The following is a 23,980-nucleotide window of genomic DNA, read 5'->3' as shown; positions in this document are numbered from 1 at the left end:
TCAGATTTTCGTTTTTCCGACAACCATCATGCTTATGTTCGTTGATTTTTATGATTGAGTCTCATCTTTGGTACATTTAGATTGAGTTTGATTTCACTATCCTCAACTATTGCATTATATTCTATTTGTTTGCCAATGATTTTATTGGTCGTTTGCTGCTGCATTTTGAAGGGGAAAAAATGGTCAGGGGTCATTGGGGAAGATGACAGACGGGTGGGGTTAACGTAAAATATACGTGTCTTTGTCTTATTCATCAATCTGGCATGTGAATTATACGCTCCTTTTGTGTTTGCCTGCCTAAGAATTTTGTGTTCAAATGACACATTTGAGCTGTGATTAGAGTGTTTAAATAGAATGGACTTAAGATAAAGTGCATGACTGAAATGCTGATTACAAAGATGCGGTGCCGAGGGGGAGAGACACCAGAAAAATGCTTGCTTGAAAATGTTTGATTGTTTGGTCCCCCTTAATAATGCTTAAAAAGAATAAACCAACATTACATGACTAGTCCTAATAAAGCTGTAGAAGCACACTGAAATGGAAATGATGTAAACTAGCTTATAATTACAATGAAAATGACTTAGTTTATTACAAGGTAGAACTAAGTCCGATGGCAGCAACTTTGTCTTGCGGGTCAGGGTCTGCGCGCACGTTGCTGTGGGCGCGCGCGACATTTGCTGTGTTGGCCTGAGGTTGGGCGTTGGTGCTTGGCATCAGGGTCTGTGCGCGAGGCGCTGCTGGAATGGGCCTGCAGCTGGGCGTTGGCGAGACATCAGGATCTGCGCGCGCGGCATTATCAGGGCGCGCGACGCTGTTGTCATTGGCCAGCCCTTGGGCGCTGGCGAGAGGCATCGGTGGGGCGACAGAAGCGCATGCGCGCTTGTCCCTTGGCGCAGCCAAGACCACGGGGACGACCATGGCGCTAGGCATTGTGAGGCTTGCTAGGCCGCCATGGGGCGCGGCCAAGGGGTCATGGGGCGTGTCTGGAAAGCAACCCATGACATTCTCCCCCACCTGAGTTGGCGCCGTCCTCGGAGCCTTATGATGATGATGATGATGATGATGTTTCTGATGGTTGTTGGATGGGAGGTCTGCGCCCCTCTGTTCTGTGAGCTTGATGTTGTAGCGACGCAATGATTTCATGCGGCTGACATGGAAGACTGGATGGATCTTCCACCAGGATGGAGTTTTCACCTGGAATGTGGACTTCCCAATGCATTTTTCAATGGGCAGGGGCCCGATTTATTTTTGTTGCAGGCGAGGATTGAAAAGTGTGGACAACTTTAAGGGATTGTCGATATATTTGGCCTAAATTTTAACTATTAATTAAGATATATCATTTGGTTCTAACTATTGTCCACGTCCCATTTTTTATGATGTTTTTCATTGGAGAAATAGATTAAGATATTCCTTGAATCTACTTTATAAAAGTGATAGTGGGATAAAAGTTAAAAAGTCATAGTATCGAAGTCTAAAATCTCAAAAGTTTAGTTGAATTATTCATGAAAGACTCATATTATAAACTAGTAGATATGGTAATTAGAAACCTAAATAATATTTTCTGCCATACAAATATTTTAGTCTTGAAATCTTAACAGATTAGATTTTAAGTTGTAATCTATTTTATTATTAAGACTTAACATCACTTAAGTCTTTTTAGTTTTCTAAGATAAAAAGAAATATTAATCTCTTTATGTCAATGTATAACAAATTTAAGCATTATTTTTTTTAATTTCTGCTATAAATTTATTTTAAGTATCTAACTTTTTTCCTTTTAAGTATTCAATTTCTTTTTATTCGAGTTAAATACTTAATACTTTCATAACATTCTCGTTGTCTTAAATGTAAACAGAAGGAATACTACATAAATAACACCTCAACTTGGCAACACGTTTCAAGTATTAAACTTTGAGCAAGACATATTCGAGCGCTTATAAAAGTAGACATCTCATGATGCCATGTAGGAAGTGTATTTGCTTTCTACAGAAAAAAGTTAAAAATTTATTTTTTACGGCATGTCTTTCATTAAAATTTTCTTTTCCTACTCTTTTACATTAAACTTTAATATATTGTTCTTATTTTTTCTTTTCTTCTCTTCCTATATTTTCTTTTTCCCCTACCGTATCTCTTTTGTAATATTTTTCCCTATAAATTTTTTTCCCTTCCTTTCTTTTGCTTTTTGTTACACCTTGTGTATTCGGCGTTATCATGCTGTAAATGGGATAATTCGGTAGGAAGATAATTTTTATGAGATATTTAAATGATGCGATAGTTATACGTTAAGATTGGAAGTCATTTGAGTTGTGATTAAAAATTCGACAAAGATCGCGCGCAAGTTACGGGTTTAAATTTCACTGGAATTTGGATAAAATGTTGATGACTTTTTCTCTCAATATACTGGGAGTTATGGTGTGTTCTACCTACCTAATCGAAGGTCTATGAGTCTAGTTTCCAACGCAACAAACCGTTCGTTAATACGACTTCGAAGTAGAGAGATATTAACATTTTCGTACAGGGGTGCACACTGTTACGGGAACAGTGTGCCTAGTCGGGTTTAGTCAAAATTTCTTTATTTAAGTCAATTTTTAAAACAGAACCCCTGCGTTTTATCCTCTCCAAAACAGAACCAAAAACCTAGGGATTTCCTATCAAACTTCTCCCATCCATCTAGCCAAGCATAACAACAATTTAGTCATCCTCAAGATGGAGAACACCATGGTAGCTTCGGAATCGTGAATTCTTCGGTGTTTCACTTTTCATAGCAAGACTCCGTCTTGTAATTTCGAATTTTGAGTAATTCTGGTCACATAAGGTATGATTTAACTTCCTCTTTGATCTTTGTAAACTTCTACCGTAAGAATTCTTAAGAAATAGTTGAAACCTCTATAGAAATATTCTTGATTTTTTTTAGAAACCTCTCTTAATATGGCTTGATTGTTGGGGCTGTTCTATATGATTTTATTGTGTTGTTTGGATCTGTGAAGACATGGATGGAATTCTGTTGATGAGGAGATGTAGTAAAGTAAAATTTGGTGGTGTGTTGGGGGGAAATTAATCTACAAAAGAGTCTACAAATTCATGGCCACAAGTTGTTCGCGTAAATGTCTAAATGAAGAATTATTTAAGCTATGAGCTTGAATTTGATTTTGAATGGTTTGTATTATGTAGGAAATCATTCCTAAGGCTTTTGAGGTTTTGGAAACAGTATATAACTCCATCGACAAGGTATGTAGGGCTTTCGCTATACTTTTCGGCATGACTAGAATTCGAATAAACGTTTATCGAATTGTCTCGTCGGATTCGAGTTATTTCACCTTCAACTTTTAAAGATGCTTAGACCTGATCTTTTCTCATAGATTGCTTACTCTAGAGGATATCTATGATTTTTCGGATTTCCTTGTTCCTTGCTTAAAAAGAACTAGAGCCTTTTACTCGTTCTCCTTTCGACGTTCATATAAATCTTGAATAAGTAACATTTACTTCAAAGGTACTCATAATACACAACTCTCATGTTCTTAGTACTTGTTGGCTCGTAGTTGAAAATTAAATATTTTTAGCCACAACCATGATAGTCGGGGAAGAATGATGATAGGCCACTTCGACTCTTCTTAGAATACGTCTTTTAAGGTTGGTTTCGCATTGCACCTATATAATTTATGATCTAGTATATGTATGTATTTACTTTCATTACCGAGCCACATTATAGACGGCCGGGTATGACACATATTGTGTAACCACTGATAAGTTGGGATTACCGAGCTTCACGTGGCCGGGTACGATTCTACCGAGCCTTTATTATGGTCGGGTATGTTATGGATATTATAGCCCCACAGAGGGATTTATTATTATATAATGTGATATATTATAAGTAGCGATAGTGAACGACGGTGTCATGAGCATACATTTATATCCATGTTGAATTTTAGTTTCCTACCGAGGCTAGTTTCAGAATTTAAATTATCTCTATGTCTCTTCTCTTGTTAATTACATTTTTCATGTTACACTTGTCGCCCTACATATTCAGTACATATTTCGTACTGACGCATTTTTATGCGCTGTGTTCATGCCCACAGGTTCGAATAGACAGAGTGGTGTGCCTCCTCAGTAGGACCCCCAGGATCAGCGTTGGGTTTCGCACTCCACTTCTTCGGAGTTGCTGACTTTGAGTCCATAGGTACTATTACAGATGTATATGTGTGGTTTTGGGCATGTCGGGGGCTTTGTCCCACCCTGTTGAGATTGTCTTACACTCTTAGAGGCTTGCAGACTAGCGGTCATTGTATATATATATTTTTCGTATCGCCCTATCGGCCTTCTGGATAGCTGTTATACTGTTGTTACAGCCTTGTTGGCCTAGTTTATATATATATATATATATATATTGGCCTAGTTATATATATATATGTCGTGTTGGGCTCTTCTACCTGCAGGTTATTATATTTCGGATCATATCTCATGGTTGGTTCGCTCGGGCCTTCGGGCATCGGGTGCCAGCCACACCTCACAAGGTTGGGGTGTGACAAACTTGGTATCAGAGCAGGTCAGTCCTAGGGAGTCTACAAGCCGTGTCTAGTAGAGTCTTGTTTATGGTGTGTTGTGCACCACACTTATAAACATGAGGCTATTGGGCATTTAGGATTATTACTTTCTTCTTGATCTAGATCGTGCAATAGAGCCTAATCATAAGTGTTCATTCCTAATTCTCTTTTTTTTGTTTACCTTCTCAGTGATGCCTAACACTAGGAGACGACAAGTGGCTATGAAATTTATTCAGAGGTTGGACGAGGAGGCGGGAGAGGGCACAAGTCAGGTGCCACCTGCTAATGTAGATCAACATGAGCCACAGAATGAGGCTGATTCTCAGGCTTCCGGGGCAGTACCCCCACCACCCCCGGAAGGGCGTAGAGGAGCTAACATACCTCCAGTCCCTCTCCCAGTTGTTCCTGATCAGGACCTAGACATGCGAAGTGCTGTACAATTGCTGACTCGAATAGTGGCCTCCCAGGCCCAACACCAGACCTTCGGTATTGCTGATAGGTCCGTGAGTGCGAGAGTTCGAGACTTTATCAACTTGGATCCTCCAGTATTTACAGGGGTTAATCCTAATGCTGACCCACAGGATTTTCTGGATCTTATGCAACGGACCTTACAAATTATACATGCCACGGATGTTGAGTCAGTGGAGTTTACTTCTTATAGACTACGTGATGTTGCTGTGACATGGTATGAGACTTGGAAGCAAACTCGGGGGCCTAATGTGCCACCAGTGACATGGAAGGAGTTCTCTGAGGCATTTTTACAGCAATATTTGCCAATCGAGCTTCGAAGAGCCCGACGAGATAGGTTCTTACACTTAGAACAGGGTAATATGAGCGTTCGGGAATATAGCATGCAGTTCAACTCTTTGGCTAGGTATGCTCCTACGATTGTTGCTGATATGAGTGATCGGGTACACCAGTTTGTTAGTGGTTTGGGGGCACACTTGATAAATGAGTGCACTACAGCTTCTCTAAACCAAGGAATGGATATTGCCCGTATTCAAGCATATGCACAGGGTCTAGAGGATCGCAAGAGGCAACAACGAGCCAATCGAGAGCATGATAGAGGGCAGCAGAAGAGGGCGCGGTTCGTAGGTAACATAGGAGAGTTTTGAGGTGGATTTAGGCCACAGTTTCCCCGGCGTCAGTCTTATCCGACAGCCAGTGCACCGCCACAGTTTGAGGGACAGCGCCAGGATCGGACCACTTATTCTGGTCCAGGTCAGAGTTCACGGACCCCAGGTCCACAGTTTAGAGGCGAGTTCAGTCAGATTAGGCCTCAGTTTCCTAGATGTGATCGATGTGGCCGAAATCATTTTGGACCATGTCGCCAGGGTTCTGATACATGTTATACATGTGGACAGCCAGGTCATATTATGAGACATTGTCCGATGACAGGTGGAGGGGGTATGGCTCAGCCGACGGCATCTGCAGGGGCTTCTTCTTCTTCGGTACGTCCTCCTAGACAGAGTATGCAGACATCAGCTGGCAGGGGTAGGGGAAGATTTGGAGCTTCTGGTTCAGGAGGTCAGCAAAATCGCATATATGCTTTATCGAGTCGTCAGGATTTAGAGTCATCTCCGGACGTGGTTACAGGTATACTATCTGTCTTTTATATCGATATGTATGCCTTGATAGATCCTGGTTCTACATTGTCGTATATCTCCCCCTTCGTTGCTAGTAAATGGGATAGAGAGCCTGAATTGTTGCAACACTCCTTTGAGGTATCTACGCCAATGGGTGAGTCTGTTGTAGTTAGACGGGTATATCGAAGTTGTGATGTGAAGATTCATGACCGCCATACGTTAGCAGATTTGCATGAGCTAGAAATGGTCGATTTTGATATCATTATGGGTATGGATTGGTTGGCTTCTTGTTATGCCAATGTAGATTGCTGGACAAAGATTGTTCGTTTTAATTTTCCAAGTGAGCCTATTATTGAATGGAAAGGTGATGCTGCAGCGCCTAAGGGAAAGTTTATTTCTTACCTTAAAGCTCGAAGGATGATTTTAAAAGGGTACATCTATCATTTGGTACGAGTGCATGATATGGAGGTGAAATCTCCAACCCTTCAATCGGTTCCCGTCGTGAATGAATTTCCTGATGTATTTCCTGATGAACTTCCTGGTCTTCCTCCAGAAAGAGAAATCGACTTTGCTATTGATATGCTTCCAGACACTCAACCAATATCTATTCCTCCATACAGAATGGCTCCTGCTGAGTTAAAAGAATTGAAAGCCCAGTTGAAGGATCTTTTGAATAAGGGCTTTATCAGGCCCAGCACATCTCCCTGGGGTGCACCAGTGTTGTTTGTTCGTAAGAAGGATGGTTCGTTAAGAATGTGTATTGACTATCGCCAGCTCAACAAAGTGACTATCAAGAACAAGTACCCTTTACCCAGAATTGATGATTTGTTTGATCAGTTGCAAGGTGCCAAATATTTCTCAAAGATTGACCTTCGATCCGGCTATCACCAATTGCGAGTTAAGGAGAGAGATATTCCGAAAACGGCTTTCCGGACTAGATATGGCCATTATGAATTTCTTGTGATGTCTTTCGGTCTTACTAATGCGCCAACAGCTTTTATGGATTTAATGAATCGGGTTTTCAAGCCATTTCTAGATATATTTGTAATTATTTTCATTGATGATATTCTGGTATATTCTCAATCAGAAGCAGAACATGAGGATCATTTGCGTGTGGTGTTGCAGACTTTGAAAAATCAGAAATTATATGCTAAATTCTCCAAATGTGAATTTTGGTTGAATTCAGTGGCTTTCCTTAGGCATATCGTTTCCGATAAAGGTATTAAGGTAGATGGTCAGAAAATTGAAGCAGTACAAAACTGGCCTAGACCTACAACTCCTACGGAAGTTCGTAGTTTCTTGGGCTTAGCTGGTTATTATCGGAGATTTGTTGAGAACTTATCTTCTATTGCTGCTCCCATGACAAAATTGTCACACAAAGTCGTTAAGTTCCAATGGTCTGATGCATGTGAAAGGAGCTTTCATGAGTTGAAGAAACGCTTAACATCAGCACCTGTTCTAGCACTTCCGGAAGGTTATGTGGTATATTGTGATGCATCCAGGGTTGGATTGGGATGTGTTCTAACGCAGCATGGAAAAGTTATTGCATATGCTTCGAGGCAGTTGCAGAAGCACGAATACAATTATCCGACTCACGATATTGAGTTAGCAGCCGTTATATTTGCCTTAAAAATATGGCGTCATTATCTTTATGGTGTTCATGTGGATATCTATACAGATCACAAAAGTTTACAATATATATTTAAGCAGAAAGACTTGAACTTGAGACAAAGAAGATGGCTTGAATTGCTGAAGGACTATGATGTGGATATTTTGTACCATCCGGGCAAAGCGAATGTGGTAGCTGATGCATTGAGTCGTAAATCCATGGGCAGCTTGAAGCATGTAGAAGCTGGGAAATTAGAAATGACTAAAGAGATATATCAATTGGCTAACCTGAGTGTACAGCTACATGATACAGGTGACCAGGGTGTAGTAGTCCAAAATATTGCGGGGTCATCACTAGTAGCTGAGGTAGAAATGCGTCAATTTGAGGATCCGGAGTTAGTCAAAATTAAAGAGAGTATCCCTTTTCAGAAGAAGCAGTTGTTCGAGCAATCTGATGATGGAATTCTAAAATATAAAGGCCGATGGTGTGTACCTAATGTTGGGGAGTTTCGTAAGCAAATTATGACAGAGATGCACCAGTCTCGGTACTCAGTTCATCCTGGTTCAACCAAAATGTATCATGATCTTCGTCAGCTATACTGGTGGAACGACATGAAGAAAGATATAGCCACATTTGTGGCTCAGTGTCCCAACTGCCAGCAGGTTAAAGCTGAACACCAGAAACCTGGAGGGCTACTTCAAAATATTGAGATTCCAGCTTGGAAATGGGAATCGATTAATATGGATTTCATTACAGGATTGCCCAATTCTCGCCGTAAGTTCAATTCTATTTGGGTCATTGTGGATAGGCTGACGAAATCAGCTCACTTTTTCCCAGTTAGGACCACCTATTCAGCTGAAGACTATGCGAGCCTGTACATCAAGGAAATAGTTCGGCTACATGGAGTTCCATTTTCTATTATATCTGACAGAGGTGCCCAATTTACAACTAATTTCTGGAGGTCTTTTCAAGAATGTTTGGGTACTCTTGTTAACCTTAGTACAGCATTTCATCCGCAGACCGACGGACAAGCCGAACGCACTATTCAGACACTTGAAGATATGTTGCGAGCTTGTGTCTTAGACTTCAAGGGAAGTTGGGAAGATCATTTACCGCTTATTGAGTTTGCCTACAATAATAGTTATCATGCCGGTATTCAGATGGCACCTTATGAGGCACTATATGGGAGGAAATGCAGATCTCCTATTGGCTGGTTTGATGTTGGTGAGACAAAGTTGCTAGGACCTGAATTGGTACAGCAAGCTGTAGAAAAGGTAAAGTTGATCCAGGAAAGGTTGCGTACAGCTCAAAGTCGACAGAAATCATATTCAGATAACCGACGTCGAGACTTGGAATTTGCTATGGGAGACTGGGTATTCTTGAAAGTGTCGCCTATGAAGGGTGTAATGAGATTTGGTAAGAAAGGAAAACTCAGCCCTAGATATGTTGGGCCATATCAGATTGTTCAGAGAATTGGGCGAGTAGCCTACAAACTTGACCTGCCACCAGAATTAGAAGCAATCCATCCGGTATTTCACATTTCCATGCTTCGGAAATTCTTAGGTGATCCTTCTTGCATCAGCCCTATCGAGGATATTGAAGTTTCCGAGAACTTGTCATATGAAGAAATACCTATTGCCATTCTTGACCGTCAAATCCGTAAGCTACGGACTAAAGAGGCAGCCTCAGTAAAAGTACTTTGGAGGAGCAATAATGTAGAGGAAATGACATGGGAGGCCGAGGAGGACATGAAGTCCAGATACCCTCATTTATTTGAGTCTTCAGGTGATATGCCTGAGACAAACATGGCAGGTGTTGCACATATATCAACCAGTGACAGTTAAGGTACTTAAGTTATGGCTAACCTTCTTATTATCATTATTGTATAAGTAAATGGTCGGGTGAGGCCAAGTTGATGTTATTATTATGATGTGTAGCCCTGCGTGGCCTTAGATATGTATGTTTGGGCTGATGGCAGGTTTTTGATATTCATATTTATAGGGGAAACTCTGGCGAATTTTTTTTTAAAAAATAATAATTCAGAAGTTAGGTTAACCGTTAACATTCGAGGACGAATGTTCTTAAGGAGGGGAGAATGTTACACCTTGTGTATTTGGCGTTATCATGCTGTAAATGGGATAATTCGGTAGGAAGATAATTTCTATGAGATATTTAAATGATGCGATAGTTATACGTTAAGATTGGAAGTCATTTGAGTTGTGATTAAAAATTCGACAAAGATCGCGCGCAAGTTACGGGTTTAAATTTCACTGGAATTTGGATAAAATGTTGATGACTTTTTCTCTCAATATACTGGGAGTTATGGTGTGTTCTACCTACCTAATCGAAGGTCTATGAGTCTAGTTTCCAACGCAACAAACCGTTCGTTAATACGACTTCGAAGTAGAGAGATATTAACATTTTCGTACAGGGGTGCACACTGTTACGGGAACAGTGTGCCTAGTCGGGTTTAGTCAAAATTTCTTTATTTAAGTCAATTTTTAAAACAGAACCCCTGCGTTTTATCCTCTCCAAAATAGAACCAAAAACCTAGGGATTTCCTATCAAACTTCTCCCATCCATCTAGCCAAGCATAACAACAATTTAGTCATCCTCAAGATGGAGAACACCATGGTAGCTTCGGAATCGTGAATTCTTCGGTGTTTCACTTTTCATAGCAAGACTCCGTCTTGTAATTTCGAATTTTGAGTAATTCTGGTCACATAAGGTATGATTTAACTTCCTCTTTGATCTTTGTAAACTTCTACCGTAAGAATTCTTAAGAAATAGTTGAAACCTCTATAGAAATATTCTTGATTTTTTTTAGAAACCTCTCTTAATATGGCTTGATTGTTGGGGCTGTTCTATATGATTTTATTGTGTTGTTTGGATCTGTGAAGACATGGATGGAATTCTGTTGATGAGGAGATGTAGTAAAGTAAAATTTGGTGGTGTGTTGGGGGGGAAATTAATCTACAAAAGAGTCTACAAATTCATGGCCACAAGTTGTTCGCGTAAATGTCTAAATGAAGAATTATTTAAGCTATGAGCTTGAATTTGATTTTGAATGGTTTGTATTATGTAGGAAATCATTCCTAAGGCTTTTGAGGTTTTGGAAACAGTATATAACTCCATCGACAAGGTATGTAGGGCTTTCGCTATACTTTTCGGCATGACTAGAATTCGAATAAACGTTTATCGAATTGTCTCGTCGGATTCGAGTTATTTCACCTTCAACTTTTAAAGATGCTTAGACCTGATCTTTTCTCATAGATTGCTTACTCTAGAGGATATCTATGATTTCTCGGATTTCCTTGTTCCTTGCTTAAAAAGAACTAGAGCCTTTTACTCGTTCTCCTTTCGACGTTCATATAAATCTTGAATAAGTAACATTTACTTCAAAGGTACTCATAATACACAACTCTCATGTTCTTATTACTTGTTGGCTCGTAGTTGAAAATTAAATATTTTTAGCCACAACCATGATAGTCGGGGAAGAATGATGATAGGCCACTTCGACTCTTCTTAGAATACGTCTTTTAAGGTTGGTTTCGCATTGCACCTATATAATTTATGATCTAGTATATGTATGTATTTACTTTCATTACCGAGCCGCATTATAGACGGCCGGGTATGACACATATTGTGTAACCACTAATCAGTTGGGATTACCGAGCTTCACGTGGCCGGGTACGATTCTACCGAGCCTTTATTATGGCCGGGTATGTTATGGATATTATAGCCCCACAGAGGGATTTATTATTATATAATGTGATATATTATAAGTAGCGATAGTGAACGACGGTGTCACGAGCATACATTTATATCCATGTTGAATTTTAGTTTCCTACCGAGGCTAGTTTCAGAATTTAAATTATCTCTATGTCTCTTTTCTTGTTAATTACATTTTTCATGTTACACTTGTCGCCCTACATATTCAGTACATATTTCGTACTGACGCATTTTTATGCGCTGTGTTCATGCCCACAGGTTCGAATAGACAGAGTGGTGTGCCTCCTCAGTAGGACCCCCAGGATCAGCGTTGGGTTTCGCACTCCACTTCTTCGGAGTTGCTGACTTTGAGTCCATAGGTACTATTACAGATGTATATGTGTGGTTTTGGGCATGTCGGGGGCTTTGTCCCACCCTGTTGAGATTGTCTTACACTCTTAGAGGCTTGCAGACTAGCGGTCATTGTGTATATATATATTTTTCGTATCGCCCTATCGGCCTTCTGGATAGCTGTTATACTGTTGTTACAGCCTTGTTGGCCTAGTTTATATATATATATCGTGTTGGGCTCTTCTACCTGCAGGTTATTATATTTCGGATCATATCTCATGGTTGGTTCGCTCGGGCCTTCGGGCATCGGGTGCCAGCCACACCTCACAAGGTTGGGGTGTGACACTTTTTCCCCCTATTGCAACTCAATTGACACGAAAGTTACACAGAGTGTTTGGAACACTTTAATACTTTAGAACTTTTTAACTGTGATACAAGATGTATAAATTGGATAAAATAACTTCAAATTCGATGATTTGCTTAGTTCATGCATATATCTTCTAAAAAGCATAATAAATATATATTTTTTTGGGTAAAATAAAGACATATTACTTAATTACCGATATATATTAGATTATGAAAGGTTTATACTTGATATTAGACATTGCAATTAAAAAAGAATTTTAAATATTTGAAAAAGAATAATCAACTTTGAGAAAATATGGTCTAGTGATTTAGATGATCTAACCACTTCTAGGTCCCAAAAAAATGAACCGAAGAAGAAGAGAACACAATTGAAAACGGTAGTGAGTAGCAAAAAAAAATACATGAATGGATCGTTGAAATAAAAACACATCCACCAAATTAGAGAAATAGAAGAGAACAAATAACCTTTTAAAAACAATTATTATCAAGTAAAAATAGTACATCAATGAAAAATCAAAAAATAAAAATACAATGTTCTAGGTCAAACAAATTATAAAAAGATAAACAACACAAAGGGGAAAAAGATTTCAATCGGATTTTATCTCCTCTATATATTAAATCGGTGGTAGTAATAACAGAAGATTTTATGAACGAAAAGGGAGATTTCTTTTGGTGAAGGACAGGTGAGAAAAGGAACGGCAAGAGAGGGCGAGACTAATTATGAAGATTAGAAGACATGACTCTTAAGAGAAAGACAGTGAGGCTAAATAAGATTAAAAGATATAATTATTGGTTTTTTAGAGCATGTTTGGAAAGTCACCTAGGAATTGGATTTGAGTGTAATTGGGTGTAATTATACAGTTTGTCATGTTTGTTTGGCCAAGTAATTACCTGGTCAGCATGGAATTGAGTGTAATTGGAGGATTGTAATTATACTCTCCAATTCTCAAGGGGGAGGGGAGAATTAGTGGTAATTACACCGTGTAATTGCAAGGTTGCTTTTTAGTTTCTTGCCTTTTTGTTTTTATTTTAATTTATTTTATTTATAAATTTTTATTTCTATTATTTTACTTTTTAATTTTAGTTTTAGTTTACTTTTTAATTTCTTTATTTTAAAATATATTTTTCTTTGTACATTTATCTTTTATTTATCTACCTTTATTTCTTGTGATTCCGTATAATTGCTTATATTTTATTATTTATTTTTTTTATTATTCTATTTTTTGAAACTACGCCTCATAATATTAGAAATAATGAGTCGCTAAAAAACTTGGCATATAATGAGTGATGCAATTAAAGTGAAATTTCCTTGTTGAATGTAGTTATAAACTTATTATGTTCTCTAATCTTAAGTTGTAGTGGAACTTACTATTATTATGTTGGAATTTGACATATGTTAAATTATTATTTTTTTTGGATTTTGAAATTGTATTATTTCATGGTTCCAATTTTCTTGTTTTAATAGAATTGACTCACATTGCATGTTATTTCATTTTTTAGTTAAAATTGATAGATTAGTTTTGCCAAATATTTGAATAATGTTATGACATTATATTTATAAATATTAATTTATTTTATCAAACATGAATTCCATGATGTTCTTACAAAACATATGTTTTTTTACATTTTGTAAGTATCTAAACTAAATATTGTTAATTTGGAAAATATATACAATATATTTTTACAATATTAGTTATAAATATATGATTACTATTAATGTATATTCACGAAAAAAATATATATCTTAAATACCAAATATAATACTATCATTTATACTTATAAAAATTTATGCATATATTTATTATATTAATTTTTAAATTTTAATAATTACTTCATTTAAAATTTAATTTAACTGTGTAATTACATTTGTGCAACCAAACAGTAAACTTGTAATTGCACTGTAATTACACTATGACAAACAAATAGATCGTCGTAATTACACAGCTGTGTAATTACTACCCTAGTAATTACACCAATTCCAATTACCTGGTGGCTTTCCAAACAGATCCTTAAAAGCAAATATATGAAAAAATGAGGAATATATATATATATACACATAGCAAAAAACAATATAAAAAACAATGGAAACATAACAATAGGTATCAATAATTTCAAAATCCTTCCTCTGCATCATAAAAAGATTAACAGCCATTATATATATGATCACAGTCATTATGTGCATCATAAAAAGAAAAATTACATATGCTAATTTCTTCAAGTATTCTCCAAAAGTAACGCGAAATTAGAAAAGTTGAAAGATTTAAAGAGATATGTACCAAAATCATGTCGAAGCAGCACTTCATTGTAGAGAAGTTCAAGACACACAATTGATGTCCGGTGACATCACGAAGAAAGTATTTCACTGAAAATGAAGAAAGTATTACTTACAAAAGAAACAACACAAAGTTAAATGAAAACAATTGAAATAAGAATATAAAAAATTAACACGTAATTCCAACAAGTTGTGAAAGATTCCGTAGGACTTTGAAGTAGAATGCAAAATTGGAAGGCGGTTGGGAATTTTCTTTTTCTTAATAGCAAGTGAATTTAAGGACTTTTTTTATATGTAGAAATGAACGATTTGTTTCCGATCTCTAATGACGTTTTGCATTCGTGAACGTTTTGTTATTAAAGGACTTGGTGTGTAACAGTTATTTCCTTAACCTTAATTAGTGGGGAGGTGCATTTTCAATTAATTAATGAGGTAAAAATTAAAATAGGAGAAAAATTCAAGAAAAGGAGAAAAAAGATAAATATGATTCCTAACTATTGAGACATCCCACATCACTCTTTCATATCCCTCATATATATATATATATATAGATTAGGACATATGGAATAATAGTTCTAACAACTGTATAAAAAATAACACAAGATATACTATATTTTAAGATTTTAAAATTATCAATGTTAATATAAAAATAATGGTCAAACGCTCTATTTTCTGTTTAAGTATAATTCATAAACTATGTTTTTGATAATTATGACTAATAATGGAGTTTAAGTTATAGTCAAATTGCGATTACTTCATACCATATTACTGATATAACATGTAAAAATGACCTGATAGTGTAAAAATTTGACGATATATATAACTTAAACTCTAATAATAAAAGCTTACTTCTTCCACCATATTCATTCGCATATTTCAATTTTTACGGTAAAATGAAGACGCTTTCTATCTTGGGTCTTCTTTTCTGCATTCAATTGGTTTCTTCTTTTCTTGCTACTAATGGAGGGGTGGATCATCACAAGGTTATTACCTTCTTCTTTCTTATGAAATTTTCATGCACGTTAAATAACAAAAGGGCAACCGGTGCATAAAATATTCTGTGTTCACTCTCGGTTCGAAGAAGGGTCGCAACCCAAAGGGTGTCATGTAGACAACCTACCTAGATACAAACATCATTGGTTGATGCACGTTAAACAACAACAGTTCAAAAACAATCGGCACGTTAGAAAAAAGAATAAAAGCTAAACTAGTTTTTTCCCTTTTCTTGTTGTGTTTTCTTTTTCTGTAACCAGTTACAGAATTGGTTGCTAAAAGGTATGCGGAATTTTTCGCCAAAATTTACGACATATATGGACGGAATATCAGTCGTAATTATTATTAAAAATTGAAAAATATATTTTTATGCATTTTTTGACCGATTCCGTCAGAATTTCCGACTACTTTTTTCGGTCGGAATATTTCGGCCCGAAATGGGCCTTTTTTAGTAGTGTTATAAACTATATTGATAGTGTAGATAATTGTTATAAAGTTAGTACGTAAAACTTAAAAGTTTAAACCCTTTCTCTAAATTGTATATTTTTTAGGCCTCATAAAAGAGATATGAGACATAAAGCAATTCAATATTTCCATCCCGGAATATATATATATATATATATATATATATATATATATATATATATATATTTTTTTTTTTCTTTCTAAAATTATTAAATTTGTTACCTATAATTTCAAAAAGTATAACAAATTTAGTGTTGATTAAAAACTTTAAATATTGAAGCCACCAAATTCAACTCTTGGATCTAATCATAAATAGGTTTTCTAATTATGTTGTTGTTTTTTCTTCTTCTTAATTTTGTAGCAATACATTGTCTACATGGGCAAGCACTCATTTCTGAACGAGCAATCAGTAATTGATTCTAACCATGATATATTAGCCTCTGTAATTGGAAGGTAAATTTCATATTAATTTTCTGTTTTATTTTTAATTTTTTTCTTAGTTAAAATATAATTAACAAATTGTATTTTTTTATTTTTCAAATATACATCATGCTCGTAATGCTATTATTCACCACTATCACAAAACTTTTAGAGGATTTTCTGCAATGCTTACACCTAAGCAGGCAGCTGAAATCTCAAGTAAGTTTCTTTAGCATGTCTTTTATTTATAAAAAAATATAATTAATGAATTTAAATTATATGCATGACGTCATAAAACGACACATTATCTATAGTTTTGTACTAGAAGTTAAATAATATATTTATTACTATATGTTTTTATAATTAAAGGAAAAGAGTCTGTTGCTGCTGTTTTCGAGAGTAAAACGTATTACCTTCAAAATACGAGATCTTGGGACTTTTTGGGTGCCCCAGCCAATAGTATATTTGGTGCTACTGCTATTCAAGGAGACTACGAAGTAATTGTTGGTGATATTGATTCTGGTATGTATTTATATATGCCATATTTAATTTGTTCTGCTTAATTTGTCTAAATTATAATGTTCATCGTTTTAAAGAACTATAAAGGACAACCCTATGCACAAGGTATTTTACGTTCACGCAAGGTCGAGGGAAGAACCACACCCTTGGGACGTGATATAGACAACTTATCCTAATGAAAGCATTAGTGGCTGTTTTCATAGAATTTTAAAGAACTATGTCATAACATGATTATTTTCATCTTTTAACAGGAATTTGGCCCGAGGCACCTAGTTTTAGCGCGGAAGGACTTGGACCCGTGCCATCATGATGGAGGGGTGGATGTTGGGATGACGATGTTCAATGCACTCGGTAAGAAATTAATACTGTCTTCGGTTCATATTATCTGTCTTTTGAAATTTCCGCACACAATCATCGTTTAATATTATTTGTCTTTTAAGATTTTCATGCACTATATATCTTGTAAGTATTTGATACCTTTAGTAATATAGGAGTCGGACGGATTTACATGGTGACACCGCTTCGTCGAAAATTTTTACTATTTATATATATAAAAATAATAAGTAAAACAGAAATACAAGATAAAACTATTAAAAGTGACACCGCTTGCAACAAAATATCTTAGTAGTGTAGTGGTTGTTAACTTGTGAGAGGTCTTGGGTTCAAACTCCTTTGGCTCCACAAAATATTTTTTGACTGTTACGGCTTTTTTACCAAAAATAGTGACACCACTTATGAAAAATCCTGTGTACTCCACTGATAGGAGTATTTGTCTAAACTATCCTTTATCTCTCTTAAACATCTAACTTAATATTTATATACCAATTGGAGCAATATGTGTGAATTCCCCCCCCCCTCCACACACACAAATACACACACAAAAAAAAACCTAAAATGCTCCTATATGGGAGTATTATTTTTCTAAAATGTCATATTTTTAAATTAATTTTAATTTGCCAAAACGACTAATGTTAAGACATGATAAAAGTACCATTTTCACGTGTCTTTAAAAAGTGAAAGATGTTTAATAATATTATATACATAGTGTGGGTATGCATGTGTGATTAGGGGCGAAGCTATGCTTGGTCAAGTGATCGAACAAGCTTCGCCGAAAAATTATATTGTGTATAGGCTAAAATGTTACTTATTATTAATCAAAAAATAGATTTTCAACACCCTTATTATCAAAATATTGAATTTTATGGCTTCCCTAGTATATGTGATTCATCCAAAATTTTGACTAAGAAATTTAATCCTCACATTTTATACTACACCAAAAGAACTTATATTCCTATTTCATTTGTGTATGCAGTAAAATTATTGGTGCTCGTTATTATTATCAAGGATTTGAGAAGGCGCAAGGCCGCCTATAAGTTCATTAAATCATCGATATTACATGTCTGCCCGTGATGATTTTGGTCACGGTACACACACGGCGTCTACCGCCGTGGGAGCACCGGTGTCGTTAAACGACGGCACCGGCGACATTATGAGAGGGGGAGCCCCAAAAGCAAGATTAGCTACTTACAAAGCATGTTGACTCTATTGGTGCAATTGTTCTGACGAACCCAGTAACTTTTTGCTGAGATCATGTATTTGCATTAGAAAATTTAATGTATAAATACTTAATTGCGAACCCTGTAACTAATGAGTTATGAGTACGGTTACAAGTTCAGAAACCCATAAACTTTAAATTCTGACTCCGTCTCTGAACACAGCTCATCTCAATGCATTTAAAGTTAGGCTGATTTTTAGCTCAAATTGATCCATGAGTAACTTTGCTAGAATATCTTAAAAAACATTTGTTTTATTTGATAGGTTATATATAACAATAAGAAAACAAACATATTAATTAAAGCTTGTTTAGAGTTGGAGGGATTAGGCTATGCCAAATTTTATCCCTTTTTGACTCAACCCGTCTCAGCCCCCTGCCAACTCAACCTATTTTGACCTTTCCAATATCAACCCCTACCCCCACCCCACCCCACCCCACACATAGATGGGGTTATAAAATATATTCCCTCGTTTTCAATTAATGTCATGTAGTCATACCTCAAAATGGAGTTTAAGAAAGACATGGACTTTTAAAGCTTGTGATCGTAAATATATTGGTATAATATTTGTGTTCCTATAATACTTATGAGACTTGTAGTCCTAAACGTGTCATAATATTTGTGGGACATCTTCTGACTTTAACAGACATATCAATGTTAACTTATGCCATAGGTGATGGAAATTAAATTTTTTCTCCTTTGGATTTTTCTTTTCTTCATTTTGATTTTTTTTTTTGCCGACTTTAATTTTAGGGTTATGCACGCAATATTAATTAGATGACTGGTTATGCAAACCTTGTTGTTGCAAAAGATGCAGCAATTGGTAATGCCTATATTGACAAAGCAAGGTAATTAACTTTATTTTTTTTTGTTATGTTAAATATTTACACCGAGAACACAACCATTCTCCTATCCCTGCGTGAACGCAGAATGTTTTGTGTATTGGTTTGTCCTTTTATATTAAATATTTACACCGTGAATGCGGCCCTTCTCCTGACCCTGCGGTGAATGCGAGATGCTTTGTGCACCGGGCTGTCTTTTTTATGTTAAATATTTACACCATGAATGCGGCCCTTCTTCTGACTCTGCGTGAAACGCGGGATGGTTCGTGCACCGATTACCCTTTTTATGTTAAATACTTACACTGTGAAAGCAGTCCTTCTCATGACCCTGCGGTGAACGCGTAATACTTTGTGTACCGGACTGGCCTTTTTATGTTAAATATTTACACCGTGAGCGCAACCCTTTTCTTGATCCTATGTGAACACGGAATACCTCATGAATCAAACTGCTCCTTTTTGTGTTAAATATTTACACCGTGTGGTATTCTTTCTAATAACTAATATTTTTTTTTCTAGCTCTTGCAATGATGCAGATGCATTGGATTATAATTTGATTTATGGAAAGATTGTGGTTTGCACAACAACGGATATTCATGATATTTGGGGCAGTTCAAAGGATGATAAAGCGTAAATGTACGCCAAAAAGGGGGAGTTGGTGTTATAGTTATTGATGGAGGTGGTACTAAGGAAATTGGTTTGTCTTATGATATTCCTTTGGCTACAATTACTCCCTCAGAAGGTGAAAAGCTTTTTGCATACATGAAATCATCAAAGTAAGTCATATAACACTAAAATCTTTCATTTTAATTTACATTAGTCTTTGCTTTTTGAACATATATTAAAATCTTGAACATCCTTTGCCGATGTGGCCACATAGGCTAAGAGGTGGACTTACCTTAGGGTAGGGGGTCACCAGCCTTGGGCAATTTTACAAAAATGTGTGTATCTATGTATATATATCTTAAATAATATGTATATATTTTTATTGACACTCGAGCCTCAAAGCTTAGGTAGCTGCATTGGCCGATTTGGGAGAGGGAAGGGGAGACAACTTGACTTTTAGTGCATTGTCTGTGTTTGATTCCCATTCCAGCATTTGCTCAAATTTTATTCGATAGTGGTACCCCCGCCACTTTCAAATCCTGGTCCGACTCTGCATAGGCTCAAGGGTAATTAGTTGAACACCATGATTAGACATAGGTCAATATTAGTTGTTATATATGTATATATTAAAATTTTGAGTACTTCTTAAATTAAGCATCCTTAGCGAAATTTCTGACTTCGTCATTATTTTAGAGTCGCTAAGAATTATCACACTACTAACTTATTAATGGTTTGAATTTATGATATGTTTTTGAATGTATACACAGTCGACCTTTTGCTATCATTTTAAGAACATCAGTTCAACAGCCTACACAACATGAGCCAACTGTGGCATATTTCTCTTCAAGAGGACCTGGTAGTGCCCCTGGGATCATTAAGGTACTTTTTTTTTCCTTTTAAAATATTCATTTCTTTTTTATAAAAATATTTTGTATCTAGGGGCGGAGTTACGGTACTGCGTACCAATACTACAGGATCAGACAATATATTTGTACTAGAAAATTAACCATACCGTCAAATCTCTCTATAACAGTCTCTTTTGTTCCGATATTTTTTAGCTACTATAGTGAAATGTTGTTATAGAAAATATATATTATAACATAATATGAAAAATTGGTTCCAAAGAAAACTTGGCCGTGCTTTTCGCTCTTTTTCTCTTACATAACTTAGATGGAGGAGATAGTAAGCAAGACTTTCCACGCGACGTTTTTCCATTTTACTGAATGGAATTCAATGAATTAGATCTATAAGAACCGCAAAGCTTTTGAGTCCAAAATGAATCATTTAGAGCTCCAATTTCTAGTCCATTCTATTTTCTTTTGGTGTTCGATCATGGAATTTCTTTGTTTCTGTATTTTCGGAGTTATAGTGAAGTGTTGTTATCAGTGGCGAAGCTAGAAATATTTCCAAGGGTGTTCAGACTTGAAAGAACTAAAAAAAATTCCCGACAAAGGGTGTTCAATATATTTTTACACATCTAAAATAAATATTTTACTTATATACACAGTGTAATTTTTCGTTATATTCCGGTGACCACCCTTATACAAAGGTGGCTTTGCCCCTGGTTGTTATAGAAGATGACATTATATAGAGGTCCGACTATATATGAATAAATATTTAATTACGAATCGAGTTACTTTAATGTGTTCGATGGATTTGCAGCAAGTTCAAAACTCATAAACTTCAAATTCTGGCTCCGCCTCTGTTAAATCGAAGTGCTGACACTAGTTTTGTTATAGCCTGATTTAGCAGCACCAGGAAGAAACATTTTAGCAGCTTGGCCTCCTTTTGAAAAGGCGAGAGCAGACTCGATATTCTATGATATAATGTCAGGAACTTCAATGGCAACTCCTCATGTTACTGGTGTGGCTGCACTTCTAAAAGCTCTTTATCCTCATTGGAGTCCAGCTGAAATAAAATCTGCATTGATGACAACAGGTATGTATTCTTTACTAATGTTAAAAAACAAGTTTCAAGTAGTTGACAAGCTCTTACTCGGCACGGCTCGAATCAAAATTAGTCGGGCTCGTAAGTTTCGGATTCCTAATACTTGAAGCAAAAAAAAAATGGATATGATAGACTAAACTTGACTTTTTAAGTTTAACTATCCGATATTGCTATTGGCATGAGACGAGTTTAAATGGGCGAGTCAAAAAGGATTCATATGGCCGATTCCAATTATTTTGGGATTAAGGAGTAGTTATTACGGAAATATACACGGTATAGCCGGCTCCACAAAATGTATATTTTGCATATATTAATATATAATGTATGTATTTTATATAGAATAAGTATATATTTTTCCTAAATCTGGATACAACAACAACAACAACAACAACAACAACCCAGTATAATCCCACTTAGTGGGGTCTGGGAAGTGTAATGTGTACGCAAACCTTACCCCTACCCTGGGGTAGAGAGGCTGTTTCCAAATAGACCCCCGACATCCTTCCCTCCAAGAACTTCCCACCTTGCTATTTGGAAGACTCGAACTCACAACCTCTTGGTTGGAAGTGAAGATTGCTTACCATCAGAGCAACCTTTCTTGTCTGGATAGCGGTTGTAATTATTTTTAGCCATCTGGCCAAATGTATTAAAAGCCCTTGTTGTTATTATTTTTGTAACCACTCGAAATTTGAAGCTCACTGGCCTGATGCATGCCATATAGGCCCACTATGGCATGCATCAGGTGTTGGGAATAAACCCCGTAAAAATAGTATTCACGGTATTAGTGATAAACGCAGAACACTAAGTTATGGTTAAATCAGTAAGAATAGAAATGCAGCAATAATGACACCAAGATTTTACGTGGAAACCCTTCTGAATAAGGGAAAAAACCACGGCCAAGAAGAGCAACTGATATCACTATAGCGAGGAATTTTACACTGTGTAGTAACGAGTATAAAATACTCCTAAGACCACTACACCCTCAAAAGAAATAAACACTCTTTTGCTTTTTCCACTTCACTACAATATCTCTCACACTCTATTTTTCTTCACAAACTATTTTCTTATAGTTTATGGAATACCTTGCTCTCTCTTTTCTCTCTTTGTTGGTGTGTAGAAATAAGAGTTAAAGCTCTCCTTTTATAGCTAAAACCTCACTCTCTAAAGCCTACAATATTTGACAATTTACACACCCTTTTCATAATTTCAACAAAGTTGGCTACCAAACCAAACCAAGTCAATAAAATTGGCTACCAAATTATACAAATTCAACAAGGTTGGCTACCAAACCAAACCAAGTAACAAAATTGGCTATCAAATCATTTGAATGAGATGGACACCATATCATCAGGCCAGCGAGCTTTTGTTAAGGGTAGAGGGATTCCGACCATTCTATCGCACCCTTTCATAGTGCGAAACTTGTTTATTAACTTAAACAATTCCTTTGAAAATTCTTTTTCATGATTTTGAAATTCTAAGGTTGGTGTCTCATATTTGATCTTTAACAATATGATTTGTCTTATGCAGCTTATAACTTGGACAATGCTAAGAATCCAATACAAACAGATTCAGGGAATGTTATTGCAACACCTTATGACATTGGTTCAGGTTTATTGAACCCAAATGCTGCACTAAATCCAGGCCTGGTTTATGATTTCAACATGGAAGATATAGTTTCCTATCTATGTTCTAGTGCTGTTGGACAGTTGGAATCACTCAAAGAACATTACAAGGTTTATTGGGATATCAAATTGAGTGCTCTAATAATAATCACCTTGCACATTATGATCTTAACTACCCCTCGATCGAAGTTTCAAATTTGAGAAATCAGACGATATCGGTTTATCGTACAGTCACTTATCGAAGAAAATATGACGATCCTATTGATTTTCAAGTCGAGATAGAAAATCCTGAAGGAATTTCAATACAAGTGAAGCCGAGTACCGTAAGCTTTCAACGCGATGGAAGTAAAGTAACGTTCCGAGTGGACATCACTCCTTTGCAACCATTAAACAAGGATGTTTTTGGAAGCTATACTTGGTTTAATAATGTTCATAGGGTTAGAAGTCCTGTTGCTGTACAAGCTCAAAGTACATACTTCTGAAAACTTTAGTTTTTAGCAGTTTAGGGTTAATAGGATTATAGTCTTGGTTCTTAGTATACCATATCTAGAATGTAGTTTAGAATACTTTACACCAGGGGTGT

General features: G+C 36.2%; 2 protein-coding genes and 2 long non-coding RNA genes across 4 annotated transcripts; all 4 read left to right on the top strand.

Annotated features, from left to right (window-relative positions):
* The first annotated feature begins 2,508 nt into the window (after window positions 1–2,508).
* LOC142164837 (uncharacterized) lies at window positions 2,509–4,348 on the top strand. The gene is made up of 3 exons (XR_012695910.1): window positions 2,509–2,812; window positions 3,169–3,225; window positions 4,074–4,348. It is a non-coding gene; the product is annotated as an uncharacterized LOC142164837 (long non-coding RNA).
* Window positions 4,349–4,729: 381 nt separating this feature from the next.
* Window positions 4,730–9,577, top strand: LOC107817556 (uncharacterized). The gene is made up of 7 exons (XM_075223578.1): window positions 4,730–5,633; window positions 5,700–6,278; window positions 6,429–6,665; window positions 7,311–7,811; window positions 7,917–8,694; window positions 8,932–9,106; window positions 9,194–9,577. The coding sequence occupies exons 1-7, from the start codon at window positions 4,730–4,732 to the stop codon at window positions 9,575–9,577; spliced, it is 3,558 nt and encodes a 1,185-aa protein (XP_075079679.1).
* A 441-nt stretch (window positions 9,578–10,018) lies between these two features.
* On the top strand, window positions 10,019–12,014 carry LOC107800938 (uncharacterized). The gene is made up of 3 exons (XR_012695909.1): window positions 10,019–10,461; window positions 10,819–10,875; window positions 11,724–12,014. It is a non-coding gene; the product is annotated as an uncharacterized LOC107800938 (long non-coding RNA).
* A 3,312-nt stretch (window positions 12,015–15,326) lies between these two features.
* LOC142164831 (subtilisin-like serine-protease S) lies at window positions 15,327–19,070 on the top strand. Its single transcript, XM_075223577.1, has 5 exons — window positions 15,327–15,416; window positions 16,253–16,344; window positions 16,484–16,530; window positions 16,681–16,833; window positions 19,030–19,070. Exons 1-5 carry the CDS (start codon window positions 15,327–15,329, stop codon window positions 19,068–19,070), a joined length of 423 nt encoding a protein of 140 aa, XP_075079678.1.
* Window positions 19,071–23,980: the final 4,910 nt, after the last annotated feature.

Source organism: Nicotiana tabacum, chromosome 10 (genome assembly GCF_000715075.1).
Source record: "Nicotiana tabacum cultivar K326 chromosome 10, ASM71507v2, whole genome shotgun sequence".
NCBI lineage: Eukaryota > Viridiplantae > Streptophyta > Magnoliopsida > Solanales > Solanaceae > Nicotiana > Nicotiana tabacum.
This window is presented reverse-complemented; position numbering and strand designations above follow the sequence as displayed.

Bases quoted from the DNA above. Each gene is read 5' to 3' on its own strand.
- LOC142164831 (XM_075223577.1), top strand. From the start codon at position 15,327: ATGAAGACGCTTTCTATCTTGGGTCTTCTTTTCTGCATTCAATTGGTT. The intron at 15,417-16,252 runs GTTATTACCTTC...TTAATTTTGTAG, and splicing joins GAGGGGTGGATCATCACAAG to CAATACATTGTCTACATGGG. The intron at 16,345-16,483 runs GTAAATTTCATA...CAAAACTTTTAG, and splicing joins TTAGCCTCTGTAATTGGAAG to AGGATTTTCTGCAATGCTTA.
- LOC107817556 (XM_075223578.1), top strand. From the start codon at position 4,730: ATGCCTAACACTAGGAGACGACAAGTGGCTATGAAATTTATTCAGAGG. The intron at 6,279-6,428 runs GTGAGTCTGTTG...ATGCCAATGTAG, and splicing joins TGAGGTATCTACGCCAATGG to ATTGCTGGACAAAGATTGTT. The intron at 8,695-8,931 runs GTCTTTTCAAGA...GAGGAAATGCAG, and splicing joins TTTACAACTAATTTCTGGAG to ATCTCCTATTGGCTGGTTTG.